The 20,639-nt window shown below is 38.6% G+C and overlaps 1 protein-coding gene across 1 annotated transcript; it reads right to left on the minus strand.

The window, feature by feature from the left end:
• Positions 1-844: 844 nt before the first annotated feature.
• On the minus strand, positions 845-18,655 carry TRAK2 (trafficking kinesin protein 2). The gene is given in 17 exon segments (XM_054172777.1): positions 845-1,238; positions 1,241-1,823; positions 2,367-2,466; positions 2,733-3,011; positions 3,263-3,561; positions 3,696-3,887; positions 4,576-4,655; positions 5,490-5,627; positions 6,055-6,129; positions 6,331-6,461; positions 7,815-7,893; positions 8,918-9,127; positions 10,835-10,951; positions 11,593-11,663; positions 13,125-13,178; positions 17,158-17,352; positions 18,331-18,655. Coding segments are annotated over 17 exon segments (2,766 nt in total). The 5' UTR covers positions 18,368-18,655; the 3' UTR covers positions 845-1,112.
• Between the last annotated feature and the right edge of the window lie 1,984 nt (positions 18,656-20,639).

Genomic DNA, 20,639 nt, shown 5'->3' on the forward strand with positions numbered 1-20,639 from the left:
AACATAGGATTCCAATGCAAACAAAATCGGTTCAGAATGCTACAAGAACACTAGCTTTCATCTTCCTGTTTCTAAATACAGTCTGGTAAATTTTGCTCTTAATGAAATATTCTAAACAAATTCCTGCCTAAAATCAGAAATTAGTAATGAAAGGCATGAATTTTACTGCAGAGCTTTCAAATACACAGAATATCTACCTAAAGTCAGGTTACTGATTTTTTGACACTTGTCTTGAAATAAAAACTCTCCACTTATGTCAAACAGAAACCCTGAATCAAGCACCTGTATTTTACTCCTTTTGCAACACTTATGTACCTGAGATTTTGTGTGTGGTATGTGCACATGCAAAAATGCCCTCATTTAGAAAGACACACAGCACACCCTGGAGGATTTCTTAGCTGGAATTTTTCACCCCAATACACATGCTGCTTTCCTGCTTCTTAGTTCTTATTCATTGCACCTTCCTTTGTGTGCTTCAGGAACTCTTGATAGAAATTAACTTCTGTTAATACGTCACTACCACAATTGCACTCTTTCAAAATATAAATCCTGGCCACCAGCTGCTGCGTTTGTAAACAGAAGTATTGTTTTCTAAAGGTTCTCTTCCCTGCTTCTGAAAATAGGGAGTTCAAAAGAGTACAGTTTCCTAAATGGAAAATACAAGAATAAAAAATAAATCCAAGTTTTCATATTTGTTAGCTACAGAACTTGGACCAATAATGCTAGCTGGACTGACTGTTCTTTCAGTACTATATTAAAATGATACAGCCTGACTACTAACAACTAGTAAAATACTATGGTTGTATAGTGGGAATAAATCAAACGGCCCCTGCAAGACCATACGGGTTAAAAGGTTGAAATGCTGAGAATGTCTACAATGGCCTTTTATTTTTGCTTCAGTTCAGACAGATGCTAAAGGGGCTGTCAAAACTAAGCTTTGGTTTCTTCTTGTCTGCCACAAAAGCCTTCTTCATTAGACCCAAGCAATGGTCTTTTCTTCCTTCATCCCGACACTTCTCTCTCCCACATCTTTAACATGCTCCTGCCTTCTGCAACTCTCCTGTGACACATCTAATGATGCCTCTACTGGATGTTTATCCCTCATGTATGTTTTATGCTAGACGCCAATTGTTTTTCAGAGCAGTCAGTCCTCCTTCAAGGTATCTATTTTTGATGACTGTATGCAAACTGGAGCTCCTAATGCTCCAATCATGACTGGAAGACTGTGGTTTCTTCTCAGGCCTGCCATCAAGTTGCTACCTGCATTTAGAAACACAGCTGAGTCCTTCCTCTGCAAGCTAATTTCTGGCCCCTGATTCTTGCTGTGGTCCTGTGTCTCGGGGGGCTTGATCACCCTGGCAATACCCAGCCTCTTCAGTCTGTCCACTAGGTTCATCTTCATTTGGCCTACATCTGGAGTGTTACGGGACGGCTTTAGGCCATACATTTCTTGCAAGAATGTTTCTGCTGGACGAGAAGCCAGGAAATTTTCTGAGTGATGCACTCGAGGCTCAAATGGTGGAGGGGAAGGACAAGGTGAAGGCAAAGGAGAATTCGGTGGAGTAGAAGGAATAGGGAGAGTTCGAGGGTGCTGCAGCAAAGGCAGTTTTTCTAACATGGGGCTATCGTAAACCTTGGCAGAGATGCCTCGTTCTTGCAGCAGTTTGGCCAGACTGCTTGTGCTGCTGAAGGTAGTAGTTGAATCTCTTCTGTTGGTGAGAAATTCTCCAGTACTGAGTCGGTAAGACAGAGCTGAAGTGCTCACCGCTGTGTTTCCAATACTGCTACCACTGTTTCCAAATGAAGATGGGGCACCCATGGAGCTGAAATAAAATAAAATGAAAGAAGATGCACGTCAGACATTTTTATACCTGCTCTGCATTTGCTTTTTAGTATACAGAAGGCTCAAGAAAATGTAAACTATTGCTATTAGCTGGGACAGTTGCAGCACTAATTGTGCTGCAAAACATTTAGAACATTTTAGGCTGACAGAGGTTTTGGTATGAAGTACCAATGAATTCACCTTCTGTAGACACCTACACTGCATTGTAGTAACACAGTTAAAAAAAAATTATGATAGAATCAGAAAAAAATAAATCATAGAATGTTTTTTTACAATAGTTACATGATACAAGGTGTTTGCTATTTAACAGTATAAATTTACTTCCTTTAAGTCACCCTAATTTGTTTTAAACTCTAACTCTAGAGAATGTCAGGTTTCCCTTTTTTAATTACAACTGTCTGTACAAGCAAAACCCTCTGTGCTGTTTAGTGCCTTGATTTTAAAATGGGCACCTATATCGGAAGCCAGACAGCAATGGTTTAATCCTATGCAGCAACATTCAGGATGTCAACAGTCATCATACCTGGAAGTTACTTGAGTGACATCAGATGGGTGAAGGATTCTACAGGTAGTGAAAGTAAATGTGGAATTTGTGGAAGACAGGCACTTCCCTGGATTTGAGGCTGCAATGTGGAGAATTTATATCCATTAAGGGTAAAAATAAGGACAGACAAGGACTAATCAAAGCAAAGTTTAAGATAATGTTGTTGTCACTGCTGATTTTTTTCAGTTTTGTCCTTTTTTGTTCTTCACTAACAAAAAAAAAGACAGCAAAGACAGCATTATCACAACATCAAATACTTTATATTGAAAAAAGACACTGGAGGCGAAAAAAAAGGGGCACAAAAAACCCCAACAAAACAATTAAAAACTTAGCCATACTTCTTACCAGTGAGTGGTACTGCTGCTGAAGTGACAGCTGGTAGGAAAATCCCTGCCACTGGCTGTGCCACTGTACATTTCTTTTCCTCTGGGAAGGACATTTGCACTTGAAATGTAATACCTCCTTCACCTTCTTCTTCATCATCCTCTTCCAAGTCAGAGATGTGGTGCACAGCATCATCAGATAGAGGAGTAAAACCCTTTGTAACAACACCTGGTCTTGGGTCAAGAATAGTGCCTAGGTTTGGCTGAGCAAGCTGCTGCCAATGAAAAAGGGTCTGAGATCCTGGTGTGACACAAGAGAAGAGTCTCAGAGAGCCAATATCTACTATTGCAGCAAGTCACAAGAATTCATCAAAACTTAGTACTGCGTAAGAAAGCCAAGTAGAAAATGATGCTGATGAGGTAGTTGGCTTGTAGCTTACACCAAATAGTACTGCTTCCTCTCACTACACATCTAGCCACACACAAACCAACAATTATTGAGTTGGCAAATTAATGTAAAATGATGACAAGAGAAGGAAGATCATCTCTTACCTTCAATGGGTTTAACAATTTGCAATTTTTCCGGTAGGAGGACACGTAGATTGCTAGAGCTGGCAGAGAGATCAGTGAATTCTGAGTGTGTACCCAGGGAGAAACAGCTTTCCGTCGGTGTACTGCAGCTGCTAGCCCCTTCTTTCTGCTCAGCCAGTGAATGCATTTTTCGCTCCCATTCCTCTTCAAAGAACTGCTTCTCACTGAGGTAGTTCTGACGACGGAGGGAAAGCCTGTGCAGAGCTGCAACTAAATCATCGTCTCCAAGGCTTCCCAGCTGGCCAGGACTATGAGTGTCTCTGTGAAAAACATCAAATAACAACTGCTATTAAGACCACAGAATAAACTATTTCTCTCTTACACAGCAAAGGTCCAGTCTGGATTTAATTTTGAATCCATTAGTTTAGAAAGAAAATAATAGGCTGCTTCCTACTTCAAGTTCTTCTCAGAGCTGCTCCATGCACGACTCTCCACATGGCACACACCAGACTGGAAGGGCTTTGCTGTCATAACAACACTTGACCGATTAGATCCAGGGATTGGCAATGGGGCAGGAAAGGAAAAGCAGCGGCCACGAGTGACGTTAGCAACCTTGACAGTGTCAAACACTCGTTTCTGTTGACTCCTGGAGAAAAGATAACCCAACAAATGTGGTTTTCAGATTTCTTTATAAGTTTTGAAAAAGGTAAAGCTTTGAACAACAGACTTTCAGGTCTGCAGAAACCCGACTAAAAAGATTTAAGAACAGAAAACCAGGATTTTCCTAAGACACTCAAGTTTTCAGGACTACTATTAAATATTACAATTACTACCTTACTTGGACCTTAAAGACCTGATCCTCTATTAATAACCACATAGGAACATTCAGAAGCATGTGTTTTATTTAGTTAATTTATATATGCTTTCAGAAACATGTATTTCACTTACTACTCCTTGCTCTGAAGTAAGAGATCCAAGAACAGGTTTTCAGGGCTTTGGAAACCCACTCTTTCAGTTATAACTTCATTCACCTGAGAATTTTTCTATATGCATTAGAAAGGCTAAAACTAGTGCTGTACATCAGAGAATTTGCATCAAAAATCTCACAAATTAAAGAAGGAAATAACACCCTTTTAGTAACTCCCAACTTCTTCATATGATCAAATAAGAACAGTGAGTTTCAGAGTTGAAAAGATTACCAAATACTACCAAAGCTTCTTTTATTAAGTTGTGCAGAAGACTTCTTACTGAGGGAACACTCATCCACATTTACAGAAACCAGTTTTGCCTCACTTAAACATATCAAAATAGCACAGGAAGATCTGAAAACATACTTTTGCTTGGAGAGAACAGATTCATCACCCTGACTCAACTCCCTCCGCATTGTCCCTTCAATTTCTGCTGCAAGGGAATCCTAGTGAAAAACAGAAACCAAGAAAGTTGACAAATTAGAGTCAAATATTCCTCCTACTGATTTTAGCAGAAAACATCTCTAAAACAAAAAATACTTTTAACACTTCCACTTGTTTCTCCAGTATCAGTATGTTTCTGACAAACCCTTTGGTTTCTGAGGAAAGGGCATTCAGGGTGAGTCTGCCACCTTAACTACCCCTATGTATAACCAGTATAGGTTCAGTTTTCATTAGCAACATCAGTTTTTCCTTGATGCTCTTTATGTTAGTGTTTTAAGTTAAGCTACGATTGTAAAAGCATTTCTTATAAAAGCCAAATATGCACGTGAGGGATTCTGTAATACACAGAAGCATCCAAAACCTTCAAGTTCTCAGTATAGGCCAGAAATTTTGGAGAGTAATCAGAACATACCTGATATTAAGTATGAAGGAGAAAATAAATGCCTTTAACCCTTTTCTGTTAATGCAGTCACCTATGGTAATTCTAAAATGATTATTTCTGAGGATGATTAAAATTTAATCTTCCAGAACAAGGACATAAAGTTACATCAGAAACTACATAAAAGGAAAAAAACAACTATTTGAACTTCTGAAAAAAAGCTTTGTTTCTTAAAGAAACAGTCAAGTTATAAAATTCACATCAACACTGAACAAATACACTAGCACCACTGGCCACTAGCTGTAGAACATGAAAATTCCCTTATTTAACAGAAAAGTCACACACAAAGAAAAAAAAATCATTTTACCATCACAAGGTGTCAAGTGAATGCAGTTTTACTCATAGTTTTATGCCTTATGTGCTAGCAGGTGCATGCCGTGCTAGCAGTATTTATTACCACAGGAAATGCTCCACATGACTGGGGGTGGCAGAGACAAGCAACAGCACTAGCTTTGCTGCGCAGCAACTTCACTTCTTCTTGCGATTCGTGCAACATCCCCAGACACTCTGCATTCCGATCCTGCAACTCATGTAGCTGAAAGAGAAGAGGCCAACCACAATACCAGTAAGCTTCAAAGAAAAGACAGAATGAAACTGATCTGACTTTTACAGAAACCTGCATCAACTGATGCAATTTTTCCAACTGCACGGTACATACCAGTATCTAGAATGCACAATGGTCAGCACAGCACTGATTTTAGCAGTGAAGCATAAAGTCCATGTTGATAAAAATCAGTAATGTTTACACTAAACCATTCTTTTACTCCTATTAAGAGTAGTAGGACTCTCTACTTGCAACACCTTCCTTACCTTCCATACACTTTCCAACAAGAATATTTGTTTAGACAAATATAAATGAAAGCGATAGTTCCTACTCTCTCTTTTTTTTTTCCTTCTCTGGTATTCTATTCCAAACATTTATACAAAAAATGTGTATGTGTGTATATATATGCCATAAGTACCTCTGCTGTCAGTTGCCTCTGAGCATCTTTGGAAGCCTGTAAGTGAAGCTTCAGCTCCTCCTTTTCAATCACGTGCTGAAATCAAAAAAGGGTGCTTGTCATTCTCTCAGTCAATTTCCCTAAGAAAGTTGATCCTCTGCCACACTTTCTTCCTCAAACAACCACTGTCCTGCAGTGTAACTCCCTGGCTTGCAAGTCAGCTTTTACCTGCTATATAAAGCTGGCGTACACAGACACACACACACAGAGACATGCTCCTCACAAGCATTCCCTTACTTCTTTGAGTTTATGTTGAAGATCAACAATCTGAGACAAGAGGGATGAGATCTCCTCCTGGTAGCGAACCACCTCCTCACTCTTCTCTGACAACTCCTCTGTTATTCTGGAAATGTGAGCATTTGTTTGTCCTACAAAACACAAAAGGAACTTAGAAGACAGCTTTTCCCAACACATGACAAAAAAAACCCCAAACCAAACCAATAAGCCAGAAAAGACCAGTGAAAATCAACAACAATCTGCAAAATGATGAATGCTCTTAAGAGGTCAAGTCGTAATACGTAAGAGTAGGTACCTTAGAACATCCATAAGCAAAAGAATAATGGTGGGGAGGAGGAGGAGAAAGAGAGTTAACTTCAAATGCAGGTGTAATACATGAAGAGCCAAGTATGCAGAACTTGAAATACATATTGGAGTCATGTGAAGTACTGTAAGCTGCTATAAACAATTTCAAATGACACACTGACCCAGGAGAAAGGCCAGACTTGGAATATGCTGAACAAGTCGGGCTCTGAATTATCTTTTTATTAACCTCCTTTCTCTGTAAGCAAAAGCCTTTTGTCAGACCTTGTCAAGCATAACATAACAGCTATATAGCTCCTGATTAGTCAGTATCTATTCCCCAAACAACCACTGCATGCAATTTCCAGTTTCTTTCTTTGAGCAAGCACTTCATCAAGTGAGATGACAAAGCAACTCAAAAAACCTGAAGTGTTTTTAAGCAGTTAGCCTTGCTTGTATACTTGCCCTGAAAGCACAGCAAAATTATAATAAAGCCTGATCAGTCTTGCATAAAGGTCAGACTACAAACAAAGCGACTGTTTTATCTCACAGATTTACAGCAGAACAAGGTCCTGCCATTGGGCCTGTAAACATTTAAGCTCACAATCAGGTACATAAGCTTATACACACAGGCAGTAGCATACATCAAATGACTACAGATAACAAAATTGTACCACCAGGTTATACAATCACCACAGACACAAAAAGGATTTTGACTGTTTCAGAACACGTAGCATGCATCTGAAATGCTTTGCAAATAGAAGTTCCCAAAGCAAATACAGACACCTGTTCCAAACAGATTAAAACTCTTGCCCATTTCAATGCTTCGGTTCAGAATATGTATTTCAAAGATAACTGAACGTGTAATTTAGAAAGCACTGATACACTTCAGCATCAAGTGTGCTGAATACTCCGTGCAAGATTATTTTGTTGATTCTCCAGTGTCTGTAGGCTTCGGTTTGCTTTATGAACATTAGATTTCGCATTGATTTTCTTTCTGAACACAGTACATGTAACATACCTAAGTTGAATGCCATAGTGGCACTTGATGAAACAGAAATAATTTTGAAATAATTTTGCACTTGGGTAAAGAGCAAGACTTGAATAATCACCATAAATTACTGAAGCTCATTCTTTTGATTCAAGGCACTAAGTATTTCAAATACCATTTTACCATTGCACGAACCAGCCTGGATACTCACGGAGCTCCTTGACACAGTCATTGACCAGCTGCTGTTCCTTCTCTTCATATGTAATGGTTTCTGTCTTCAGGTGGCAAGCCTTCAAGAAATTACTGGTATTTCAATCTCAGTATTAATGTTAATAAATTTTTATTTCTGAAATTCTTGCAATTGAAAAATCTTCCCTCAATCTCTACAACTTCCATGCATCTTGTCATACTTCCTAACCATTTTTTCCACCATCACCTGTTTCCCTGAATTTTGTAGGTCTTTTGAGTGGAAGACAGAGAGACATGAAAAATACCTCATCTCTCGCCTCCAGTAGAAACTTGTTGCAGAAGTATGTAATTTGGTAAGGAAAGTAAAACAACACAGCAATCAGAAGCAAGAAATTGAATTTGCTTCAAATCTTCTTAAGGCAAAGGAAATCTTGAAAACTGAACAATGTTAGCCAAATCTGACAATCAACATTGCCCTGTTCTTAAAAACTAAAGAACCTACTTTTAACTAATCTCCTATTTTACACTCTCCACTTCCACAGAAGAGACACCACATTTAGAGATTCTAATTCTTGTAATCTTCACTGTTGGTTCCATGATTTTTACAGCCATTATTTTGTCCATTTAATCTCTATCCTTGTAATGGCACAGTGCCTATATTCCTGCTCTATGCACAAGAGAGACCAATGAAAGTACAGGGACTAATCACATAGCCAAAACTAACTGTACCTTTAAAAGAAACTGAGCTGAAGCTTAATAACCCTCAGTATTGAATATAGATTGCCAAAAACGTAATGGCAACACAACAGAATTCCCAAAATACAATTTCAAAGGGCTGTCAGATTTAAATCAAAACAGACTGCAAAAGCTTGAGAGCCTGATGGGTCCAAGTACTTCTGTAGATGCTCATAGATGTTCCCAACTTCCTTCATGTACCCTAGAGGCATTGAGGAAGGGCTACCAGAGGACTCCAGATATAATGAGCAGTGAAAGAAACCAAGAGATGTGCGGAGGTCATACAAAATAATCATAAGCTTCAAGAGAAACCCAGATGGTGGATTTTTTAAAATATCCTATTTTATTTAATATCCAGCATATATGGTATACGCTTTAAGCCTGATATACCTTCGATCGGAGAGCAAGGTTCTCCTCTTCCAGCTCTCTGAGCTTATCTTGCAAGACATCCAGTTGCAACAGATCATGTGATACATTGAAAGACTCATTGAAACGAAGCGGAGTGGAACAGCTGGAATCTGTTTCACTCTCCTCAGAAGCAATCGAAACAACACGAAGAAGGTCATCCTTCTTTGACAGTTCATGCTGCAGCTGGTTAACCTATGGCAAAAGAAGATGACCAGCTTGTGAAATGTACTTCAGCTATAAAATATTTCACTTTATGTATTATTTAAGGAGCCTCTTGGAATATCCCTGTTCCAGTATAAAGCAAGATTTAAAAACCAGCTCACAGGTCATGATCCATTTATTGATATTTGCACAGAAGATTCAACCTCTGTTTTATAGGAAGTTCATCAGGTTGTAATTTTAACACTGTAAGGGAGACTGAGGATTCAAGGTAACACAAGAATGGCCAACAGAAACTACTGTTTAAATAGTTTACTTCAACATAATTTTCCATCTGCCTTGATAGAGGTTTACATTTTAATATGCTGGCTAGCATTTTGACTATAAGCATTTTTCTGAACTCCAGCTTCCTGGAGAAAAAGACAGACAGATGGCCATTCAAAGGTATAGACTAGTAGAATCATAGAATTGTTAGAGTAGGAAGGGACCTCAAAGATCATCTAGTTCCAACCCCCCTGCCATACGCAGGAACCCCTCACACTGGATCAGGTTGCCCAGAGCCACATCCAGCCTGGCCTTAAGAAGCTCCAGGGATGGGGCTTCCACCACCTCCCTGGGCAACCTGTGCCGGTGTCTCACCATCCTCATGGTGAAGAACTTCTTCCTAACATCCAATCTGAATCTACTCACTTCTAGTTTTGCTCCATTCCCCCTAGTCCTATCACTACCTGACACCCTAAAAAGTCCCTCACCAGCTCTCTGTAGGCTCCCTTAAGATACTGGAAGGCCACAACTGGGTTTTCTCAGAGCCTTCTCTTCTCCAGACTGAATAGCCCCAACTCCCTCAGTCTGTCCTCACAGGAGAGGTGCTCCAGCCCTCTGATCATCCTCATGGCCCTTCTCTGGACGTGTTCCAGCAGGTCCAGATCCTTCCTGTAATAGGGGCTCCACAACTTGACACAGTACTCCAGGTGGGGTCTCACCAGAGCAGAGTAGAGGGGGAGAATCACCTCCCTCAACCTGCTGGCTATGCATCCCTTGATGCAGCCCAGGATGTGATTGGCTTTCTGGGCTGCAAGTGCATACTGGTGGCTCATGTTGAGCTTCTCATCCACCAGCAGCCCCAGGTCCTCTTCCTCAGGGCTGCTCTCAAGCCAATCACTGTCCAGCCTATATTGGTGCCTGGGATTGTCCCGACCCAGATGCAGGACCTTGCACTTAGATAAGGAATGTGTACTTCAAGGAAGAGAAGGAGTTAAAACCTTGAGCAGAATTCAGTTCTCATTACATTTTATTTTAAAAAATAACTAAATATTTTTTATTCATTAGTGTAAGCACTCTATTAAGTTAACTCATTTTCTGGCTGTTTCTTCACCATTGAAGCCATTCCATAGCAGGTCATGTCAGATACCAGCTATTCATTTTGACTTAGATTATTAGAGTCCAAGTTTAATGGTGAAATATCAGAATGATGGCCAAACCAAGCTATTTCAAAATGCCATCCTACTGTACATATATGATGGTAATACTTAACATTCTCAAGATTTTTCAGTAATTAAAATACAGAATCTTCACAGCCAGTTCTTGGACTGAGAAAGCTGACTGAACAATGACAACTGGAAGAATGACATTTGAGTATAATTCTGTAATTTAACAGCAAAAATCACAATGTATATTTACATTAACCCTCTTGCTGTCATCATAAAACACAAAAAAAATAAAGGAAGAAAAGTCACTCACTCGATCTAGAGTTTGTCCTAGTTGTTCTTCTAGTGCTTCGTTCTGTTCTGTCAACAGATGGTTTCTCTTAAGAAGAGCTTGTCCAATTCGAGCTGCCAGCTCCAAATCCCGATCTTTCTGTTCACAAAATGAGAAGAAATGTCTACTTTTGATCAGGTAAGTTTTAAATTTAGAGCACTTTTAGATTTTCCTAGATATTTTTTAATGCATCACTACTCTGAGATCCACTTCACTCACAAATGGATTCAACATTGTTAGAACAATGGTTGCTGAATGGCTGCTGCAGAACACATCTGTAACTGTTTCTTGATACAGTGCATCCTATTCCATAGTCACCTGCAGTAAAAGGTGGAGGCAAAAGCACCAAACCCGGAAACAGTTTTGGGTTTGCAGAGTACTGCAGAAGTTCTATGAGCTCTGCTGATCATACAAGAAACCACATGTACTTAGGCCTGTGGTCTTTCAAGTGACTCTCCAGAAGAGACCATTTAACTTGAATAGTGATGAGAGGGTAGAAGGGAGCAAGAGGACAGCAGAAGGAAAGCTGTTTTTTTCTTACACCTCACTTACCTCACAGGTGCCCCCAGTTTTGCTAAATCTTGTTTCCACAATAGTGCAACTACCTGAGCAGTTTCTCATTGTGTGTTTGATATGCAGCTCCTAAAGGAAACTGAGCCAAAATCTGAGGTAGCTAAATAAAATCCTTCCTCAAATACATGTCCATAAATATATTAACAGAGCATTAGAGATGAGCATACCTCAGCTATCACATGTTTAATCACGTCAGCATCACCGTAGGTTTTCTGCTCCATATTATCTGTGCCAACAACTGAGAAGAGAAAAACACAGTGAAGTAGGTTAAGTACAAGCCAAGTGCTGGGAAAAGAGAGAACTGGCACTTGAAGATGTTGTTTACATACAAATATAGTATTTAGCTGTATAAGAGACTAAATCTTGTCTCTCTTGATGTGAATCAACAAAAATAAAATCACCTTTGCTCCTTGACCAGATAGTCGCTGATGTGTAGTGGGCAGACACCACTAGATAACAACTTCTCTGGAATGTGCATAGACAAGACCATCTCTACCCATCAGCTAAACCAGAAAGGGAGAATGGTGAAAAGGACAATGGTTTCACCACCTGGACACATACCTAAAAAACTGTATAAAAGACTGGAGTAATACTGGCTCAGAAGAAGGAAAAGACCTGGGCAATGCCGCTCTGAAGAAAAACTAAGAAAATACCAGGAGAGAAAAGGGCAGACACATCACCAGACCAGCAGGAACCCTCTCTCCATGTCCTAAGTTCCACCTGCTGCAACTCATGGAGCTGAAGAGGCTGCTCCCTTCCCTCCTCCAGCAGAGGACAGCACAGCCAACAAGGCAGTACCTTTCCTCCACAGACCCAAACTGTCCTGGGAGGTGGTAATATAATTCCTTTCCTCTTCTCTTTCCCTCTCTCTGTTTTCTCTCTCTCTCCCCCCTTCTGATCCGTCCACTTTATTCTGTTAATAAATAGCCTTGCTGTCGATATTTTGGCCTCATTTGTGCCTCTAATTTCATAAGACAGGAATATTCAAAAGAACTGAGTCTCTTATCCTCTCTGTACTGAGACAAGTTGATAAAAGTAGGAGAGGCTATGAAAATGCATGCTAACTTCAAAAGTATGAAATAATACACATTTGGGAGACTGATACAATGAGGTGTTGAACATTTACAACTTCCAGCAATATTAGCTAAAGCTTGAGGTGCTCATACATCCTTCAAATTTAGACAAAGGGAAAAAAAAAATCTCTTAAGATCAACTTTTTGAATATGACTAAGCTATTAAACCATCCAGCCTCTGCAGAGGGATGGAAGAGTCTATTTGAGCATACCCAAATACAGCTGAACACATCTGCAGACATTATACTTGGAAGAAATTCCCATAAGTGTGCTTCTGAGGGCTATACACAGAAAGTATGGAGACTCCAGAGACTAGTTATGAAAATATATTTAAGTGCTCAATCATCCTAGCAACAATTAAAAAGAAATAGGATCACACATGTCTGCAATTTAGATGTAGTAGTAAATCCTATTTTACTGATCAAGTGACTTCTACATTTGAAAAGTTTGTAAAACTACTCAGAAAAAGAAGGATTTGAAAACCAGGACTGAGTCAAGAACAAAGCAAGCATGAAGAATTTGTGACAACTCTGAGGAAAATACATTGCTGAAACACAAAGTGTTCCTCTGCTCTAGTTCTTGTCCTCAGGAATAGCACATGCAAGTGAAGAACACACCTTAATTACCTTGTTCAAATTTGTGAGATCCAGCCAAGGAGGAGGAAGGAAGTTCAAGAAGAGCTAATGACAGAAAATTAAAGATACAGGTGGGGAAAAGGAAAGATGAGAAAGAATTAGAATGTAAGGAAGTGGGTAACTTTTTGTATACATCCACCACCACCACAAAAATGTGTAAATACACTTTTTACATTATTAAAACATTCTTGTAACTTTTAAAGAACCATTTAAATATGATTCCCCTTCTGGAGCAAAGTTAGATCATCCCTGGAGGTGGCAGATACTTGCGCTTGCCCAAATTCAACAGAAAGGTACTATTTTTGCTTTATGAAATTAAGATCACAAAAGTAAAGAAGGTAGTAATATAAATTTAACAAATACAGAAGTATCTGCTTCAATTGAGGGTCTAAGTTACCCTGTTTTGAAACTAATTTATATCATCACTGCACTGAAAAATGAGGTTACTATGGATTTGGTCTAAATCTGTTTCTGAAGATTTGCTTAACTCTTCTGCCTTGTATAAATCTGATTCATACTCTGAATACACACTGGTATTGGTCCTCAGTTTTTCCTGTTTGTTCTTATTGAGTACTGCACATGTACTTATGAGATAGCCAAGTGCCAAGCTGAAGTGCACACAAAAGTTTATGCATGTTACATAATGTCTATTAAAACGTAACACTAAGGCTATGCTATGGACAAAAACAAGTTGCATTTTTGTATATAAAGAAACTTATCTTGGAGTCTTGAAAGACAGGAGAACAGAAAGAACAATATAGAAGAAAAATGTTTATGAACAGTTTCTCCTGGAGCTTAACAGAAATATAACTCAATCTAACAAACCAAACATTTTTCAGCAAGTAGATCAGTAAGCATGAAAACCCAACATATGCTGTCAAGTACTTAGAGTATTGAACTTACAACAGTGACACTTACAAATTGCATTTCGAAGCAAAATTAGAAGTTCTTCACAAAATGTAAAGTATCTATTTATCAGAAGCATAGCATAGTATGCATTTGGGAGATCAGTTTTTATAGCACTTAGTTGCTGATGTTGGTTACCAAGAGGGGACTCCAAACTCACCCAGCTTACTAGTATTTGAAAGTTCACACCACATGCATGAGCAAGTTTCAGCCACTATAGGCAGATTCTTATAGCCAGTTCTCCTGTGCTAAGTATTCTCATCAGGTTATTTCAAGGTAAACGTTTCCATTCTCTAAGTCACCTTAATAAAGCTTTACGCTAATTGCATACAAGGTTATTCAGATAGGTAAGTTCCTAAAATCAAAAGCAAATATATTTACTTTGATAAATGAAATCACAGAACTAACAGCTGTGAAACTTAGTTCTACACGTCTTTTCTTATTTTCTCACAGTACAGGATCAAACTGATAGTTTGTTATAACTCCCTCTGGCAAATACGCACATGTGCAATCTCTCCTCACCCACCTTGCCAAGCAAAAGCCGCAAGCAATTCTTCATTTTGGTTAATATTCTTGCAATGTTGTGCCATGTCCCTTTACTCACACATACAAAATAATTCTGAAGACAGACAGTGCAATCCAGGGTTTCTTAGGCTACCACAGCTGAAGCAGAAAATATTCTTCCACCTCAGTGAAAACCGTCAGTGGGAATCAACTGATCATTCGATAAACCTACTAGGCAACAGCATCCATAAAAAGAGGAGGAGCTTAAGTGCAATAAATGTTGCCCTGGTTTGTTTGTTTGCTTTCTCTTAGGTATTAACTACCAATCTATTCAAACCAGGAGTTGAACATCTCTTCTTCTAGGAAACAAATTGTATTTGAGTTTGTTACCCAGCAGTTATGACAAAGCTCTTAAATTATAGAATGAGCTTTTTATGTTATGCCTAACAGTTATCTTTTAACTTAATGTCAGTCACTGTTACAGCTCATTTTCAAGAAAGCAGCTATGGCAGCTTTTGAAAAAAACCAAAAACAAACACTCCTCTCACCAGCAGTTAATTATTTTCACAGGACACGTGCTACAGTTAAAAAGAACTTCTCACTGGGTAAAAGAGAAAGGGACCACCTTCTGCAGTACCTTGATAGACAAATAATGCATGGCTGGCTTCACTAAAACATTGTTGATAAAGCCCTTCCCTCTCACTGTGGTTTGGAGATGCAGGCTCACACTGACTGAAGGTCCCTGATCTGAGAGCTCTGTGCTTCATTACACTGGAAGTACAGGTGTTGACCAAAGAGCTTCAGCAGAACTGCATTTATGTAAAGTTCTTCCATCATGGACAGACTCTGATCTCACCTCTTTATAATTCAAACTCAGAGGAAAATCCACACCCACTGACTACACAACTGCTTCCAGTGAACTGTTCACTCCACTAATAAAATCATTTATGCTTGCAATACTTTTATTAGAAACAGACCAAGCCATAAACATTAAGTGACTTTCCAACTACTTTCCACAGTTAAAGAGAGTCCCAGCTTTTAACTGATAATAAGATTAGTTTAAACTGCTGAGCACTGCACTAAGAGGTAGCATTTTAATTTTACTTACTCATTTGTATATGCCCTGGGTGGAGGCTTAAAGCACAAACAAAACCAAATACCTTTCAGTGGTGGCATGTACAAGGGAGAGGTATTTATATAGGAATCTGCAATGACTACAACTTCATTCTCCCACGCAATTTTTTCTGATACTTCTAATATACAGAGGAAAAAGGACTTCCCCATTTCTCTGAAGTGATCATAGTGTATTCTCTTCTTTACACATAAACCAACTTGAAACTAAAGGCAAGTAAAGTCTTCAGTTCTATTGGCAGCCCTCTATGTATTTAATTTTTAACACATTATAGGTTTCTTCATGTGATTAGAAGCTGTCTGTTCTCTTCCTTATCACATTAAGGGTTAAGTTACTTAGTAGCTTCAGAATTGGAAGGCAGTGATCAATTCTGATTTAGGACCCACCTACATGGCATTCACTTAATTTCTATTTCCAGAAAAAACTATTAACTGCATTTAAAAAGCAATATTGACACAAACCATTGAACCATAGAATGTCTGGAGTCAGAAAGGACCTTTAAATGTCATCTAGTGCGTCCCCCAGCACTGATCAAGGGCATCTTCTTCAACTAGATCAAGCTTGCTTAGAGCCCTGTTCAGCCTGACCTTGAGTGTTTCCACATACGGGGCATCTACCACTTCTCCTGGCAACCTGTAACAGTGTTTCACCACTCTAACCATAAAAAAATTTCCTTATATTTTATCTAAACCTTTTGTTTAAAATCATCACTACTTTTCCTGTCACAAAATGACACTCTAAAAAAAAAACTGTCCCCATCTTTCTTATAGGCCCCTTTAAGTACTGAAAGGCTGCAACAAGATGTCCCTGGAGTTTTTTCTTCTCCAGGCTGAGCACAACCAACCCTCTCAGTCTGTCTCATAGGAGAAATGTTCCAGCCCTCTGAACATTTCAGAGACCCTCCTCTGTACTCAAATCCAGTAGGTCCATGTCTTTCTTGTGTTCAGGACTCCAGAGCTGGACACGGCACTGCAGGTGGGGTCTCACAGGAGCAGAACAGAGAGGCAGAATCCCTTCCCTCAACCTGCTGACCACATCTTTTTGGTGCAGTCCAGGATAGGGTCAGCCTTCTGCACTGAGACGGTGTACATTGCTAGCTCAGGGCAAACACTAGCAAAAAGAACCACAGCATCATTAACAATCCTGAAAGCAGAGCAGCTGCATACTTCATACCTCTGTATCTAATCCAGCACAATTCTAGGTTCCTTTATCTTTTTCAATATCTTGTGTTGCAATTGCTTTTTCTATGTGAAATCTAATGATCAGGCAGCCACGGAATGTTCTGGGTCAGCCCTAGAATTCTGGTGCTGAACTACAAGCACTTTGCTTGAACTCAGTTTTTTCTTCCACCTGTACAAAGTTTGTCAGATTTTAGCACTTCATAATGTTAACAATATTAATTTTATATTTACAATGTTTTTCTTCAATAATTAAAAACAAAAGCAAAAATCCCAACCATATCCTAGGCCCAGATATACTCACTCATGTAATGGAAGGGCTCCTCATCATGAGCAGGAGAAGTGATTTTAGGAAGATGGCCATGGCGGGCTGGAGACTGAATCCAGTCTTGATTTTCATACAGATACAGAGAGTCCACTCGTAACTTGTAATCTGGCAACTGTTCTTCTAGCATGCTCACCAACTCTACCTCAGGAAGGTCCTCATTGGAGCAGACATCTGAAAAATGAATGAAAGCCAGTAATAGCACACTACTATTAAATAAGACATATATTGCTACAGTAGTATACATTCTATATACTATAAACTACTTTATAAAAACTTTCAGTAGATTTAAAGATAATTATTTTATATTGGACAAATTGCCAGATTACTTACTGAATCAATACTTAATTTTAAGTTCCTCAGCCCAAACAACTCCACAGCTTCCTAGAAAGCTGGTTCAGCCATGATTCCCTCCAACTTCTTGAGTATGTGTGTCTTTAGTTTCAATTTCTATCTTTTCCTCTTCATTAAGCCCAAACACAAACCTACATTTTATCAGCTACCGATTTTGAAAGGTTTCACTGGCTTTAGTACTGTTACACTTCCCTTTTCTGAAGGAAATTCACATTTCTCTTGCTCTTCTGTTTATCTTTTCATTTGGTAATAAACATAGATGTAAATAATCTCAAAGTCATTACAATAATTAACAGAATGCTGCCTTAACAGCAGTGAACAAATATAAAATTCCATTATCATCCACACAGAAACATGCTCTGAGAAACACAATACTCAAAATCCTGGAAAGGAAGTTCATCCTCTTCCTATTTTGCCCCACCCACCTTAATCTCTTCATAATTATTGGGGAAGGGGAAAAAAAATGAAAAAGAATCATTAGTTCTACATTGCTAAAATATTATACATCAAGAGTGTACAATGATTACCTTTGCATCATTTCCACTCAATGAAGTTTATCTTCATTATCATTCAGTGGCAAAAATGCCAATGTTGATTACTGACACTGAGAATTTTACAGCCAACCTTTTACAGCACAAGCTGATTTTAAGAGCCAGTTAAGCTTGCACAAGCTATTTTTGTTCATCCACAATATCAGACAAACAATATAAAGTATGTGAAACGTAAGGCTGTCTTCAGGTTGGTGTTCTATAACATTAAGATAGTTTCAAAAAGTCAGAATTTAATTCTTCAACTTACCAGAGATGCTCTCCAAGCCCCCGTGATCAAAATTCATGAGTCCTTTCTTTGCAGCTCACTTCTTTGGAAATAGCATTCTGTAGTCAGATTGTGCACCGTCCCTTTATTGCTTTGGTAGAAAGATGGCTTTGGTTTGGAGACACAGAAAGCGAGACCCATCAAACCACCAAGACACTAACAAATTTGGGATGAACTGTTTTCTGTAGAGTGGCTCATTCTTTGTATCAATTTCCATCTTAGGACATGTTTATTTCATCTGGGCTACTACTGATCAGGATAAGCAGCTATAGGCATTCCATGTAAGATTCACCAGCTTCTCAGCTCAGGCATCATCTGGAAATAAAAAGAAAAAGAATGTCAAAGTTTAACAGATGTCACTCTTTCAAATGAGACAGGTAAGTTAATGCGACTTGTCTCTTTCAGTCTGAATTTCTCCCCTGTACTATCATTAAAACATTTTAAACCAAAATTTACACACTACATGTAAAACATAGCATTCAAGACATGCCTTTTCCCTGCAGACATCTCACCTTCAGCACTCACTCTGTCAATTAGTCATCTCTACCATTCCACCTCTTCCATAGAATATTTAGCTTATGACAGTTTCATTCACTGAATTGAGGCATTTCCCTTTTACTCTAAAAGACAGCAGCTACTACATTTAACGCAATAGATTATAAAGGCTTCCAAAGGATTTCAAAGCCATCTTTTTTAGCATTTTGGTTGTTAAAATGTTTTATAAGACTGCTTTAATCTTTTTCCCTTTTAGAAGTCAGTTCATTAAAAATTGGATACATCTGAGCTTTACTTTGTGGGTCATGACAAAATCTGCTTCGTCTTCGCTCGAGACACGTTTAAACCATAAATGAAACTACCATGAACTAATTAGCATATCAAAACAGTTTAATAAAGTAAAAACTCTGTTGTTTCCTTGCCTAAACTATTCTATTATCTTTTATATGAAATACAAGATGACAGAGAAATATGAAGTGAAAAAGAACAAAAGTCTCATTTTCCCTCCTCCTTCCACTCAGTAAAAACAAAATTCTATTGAAATCAAATTTGCACTGGACTTTACTTAAGACCTCCCATCACCACACAACAACCACAGATATGTCTCACAGTCTGTAGCAACTTCTCATTTGATGAGATCAAAATGGACAGTGCAGGGGCTTTTTAATGAAAGCCTAGAGCCTGCCAGTTCATCTGCTTGTAGACCTCGGCAGTAGATCAGAAAGAGAACATTCTTCCATTAATGTCAGCTTATACTTGTGAGCAGTATCTTCTTGCTTTGTCACTTAATTCTTTAAGCATGTACTTATTTACCAGCTTTAATTATCATCTACGTTGGGCACACAGTAAAAAACAATAAAACAGATTCCGGAAACATTTCTACCTGAATGTATAGCTGCATCTAAGACTAGTCTGCATTTTTTTTTTTTTCAAGAAGCTGTTTTTTTCAATGGATTGCTGAAAAGCATTAACTACACACACATACATACCCTCCATCCCCTCTCAAACAACTCAATACAGCAGCAAAAGACACATAAGACTGCTGGAGATCCACCTAAACAAGATGATTTTATCTTGTAATAAGAGTCACTATAGAGTGAGACAAAATTCAGCAGCATTGGACAGTTTCTTCACAGCTCTGATTGTATCTTTTTCCTTCCAGCATTAATAATGTAAAAATTAATACTACTTCCTCTCTCTTCTAAGCAGTGCCAAGCTGAACACTATTCATTGAGGGTCAGGCTCAGTTCAGCCAACAAAATGAAAAAAACCCAACCAAACCAATCAACTACCAAAAAAATTTGGATCAAAGTTTTCTAGAGCATCAGGCCAACATCAAGATATCCAATCAAAAGGGCAACCTCATTTGTAAAACCTTTGACAAGCCTGCTATGTGAGCAAACAGCATAAAATTTAATGCTCACATTTCCGGTGCTTAATGTGCCATGGGGAACTTCTCTGGAAAAATTTAACCAGCTAATGCCCTACAAGTCACCCCATAACTCTCTTGTTCTGCAGCTATAAAACAATTTCAGACAGTTTTTCAGATAGTTGTAACTATAATTCAATACACTTGGATAAAACCCATAAAGTTTACAACATGGCCTTAAAATACATGACCATGTTATAAAAAGATGGTCCAGAAATGAAAGTTGTAAAACCATGCAGAATGTCCACATCTAAAGTTAGAACTTTATCAGCTATTATTTTTAATCTTTATTTATAAAGATTATTTCCATTTTCAATTTACTGTATTAATGCCACACAGATGCACTCCTTACCGGTTTTGTCCCTCG

The sequence above is a fragment of the Dryobates pubescens genome, chromosome 2 (assembly GCF_014839835.1).
Source record: "Dryobates pubescens isolate bDryPub1 chromosome 2, bDryPub1.pri, whole genome shotgun sequence".
Taxonomy (NCBI): Eukaryota; Metazoa; Chordata; class Aves; order Piciformes; family Picidae; genus Dryobates; species Dryobates pubescens.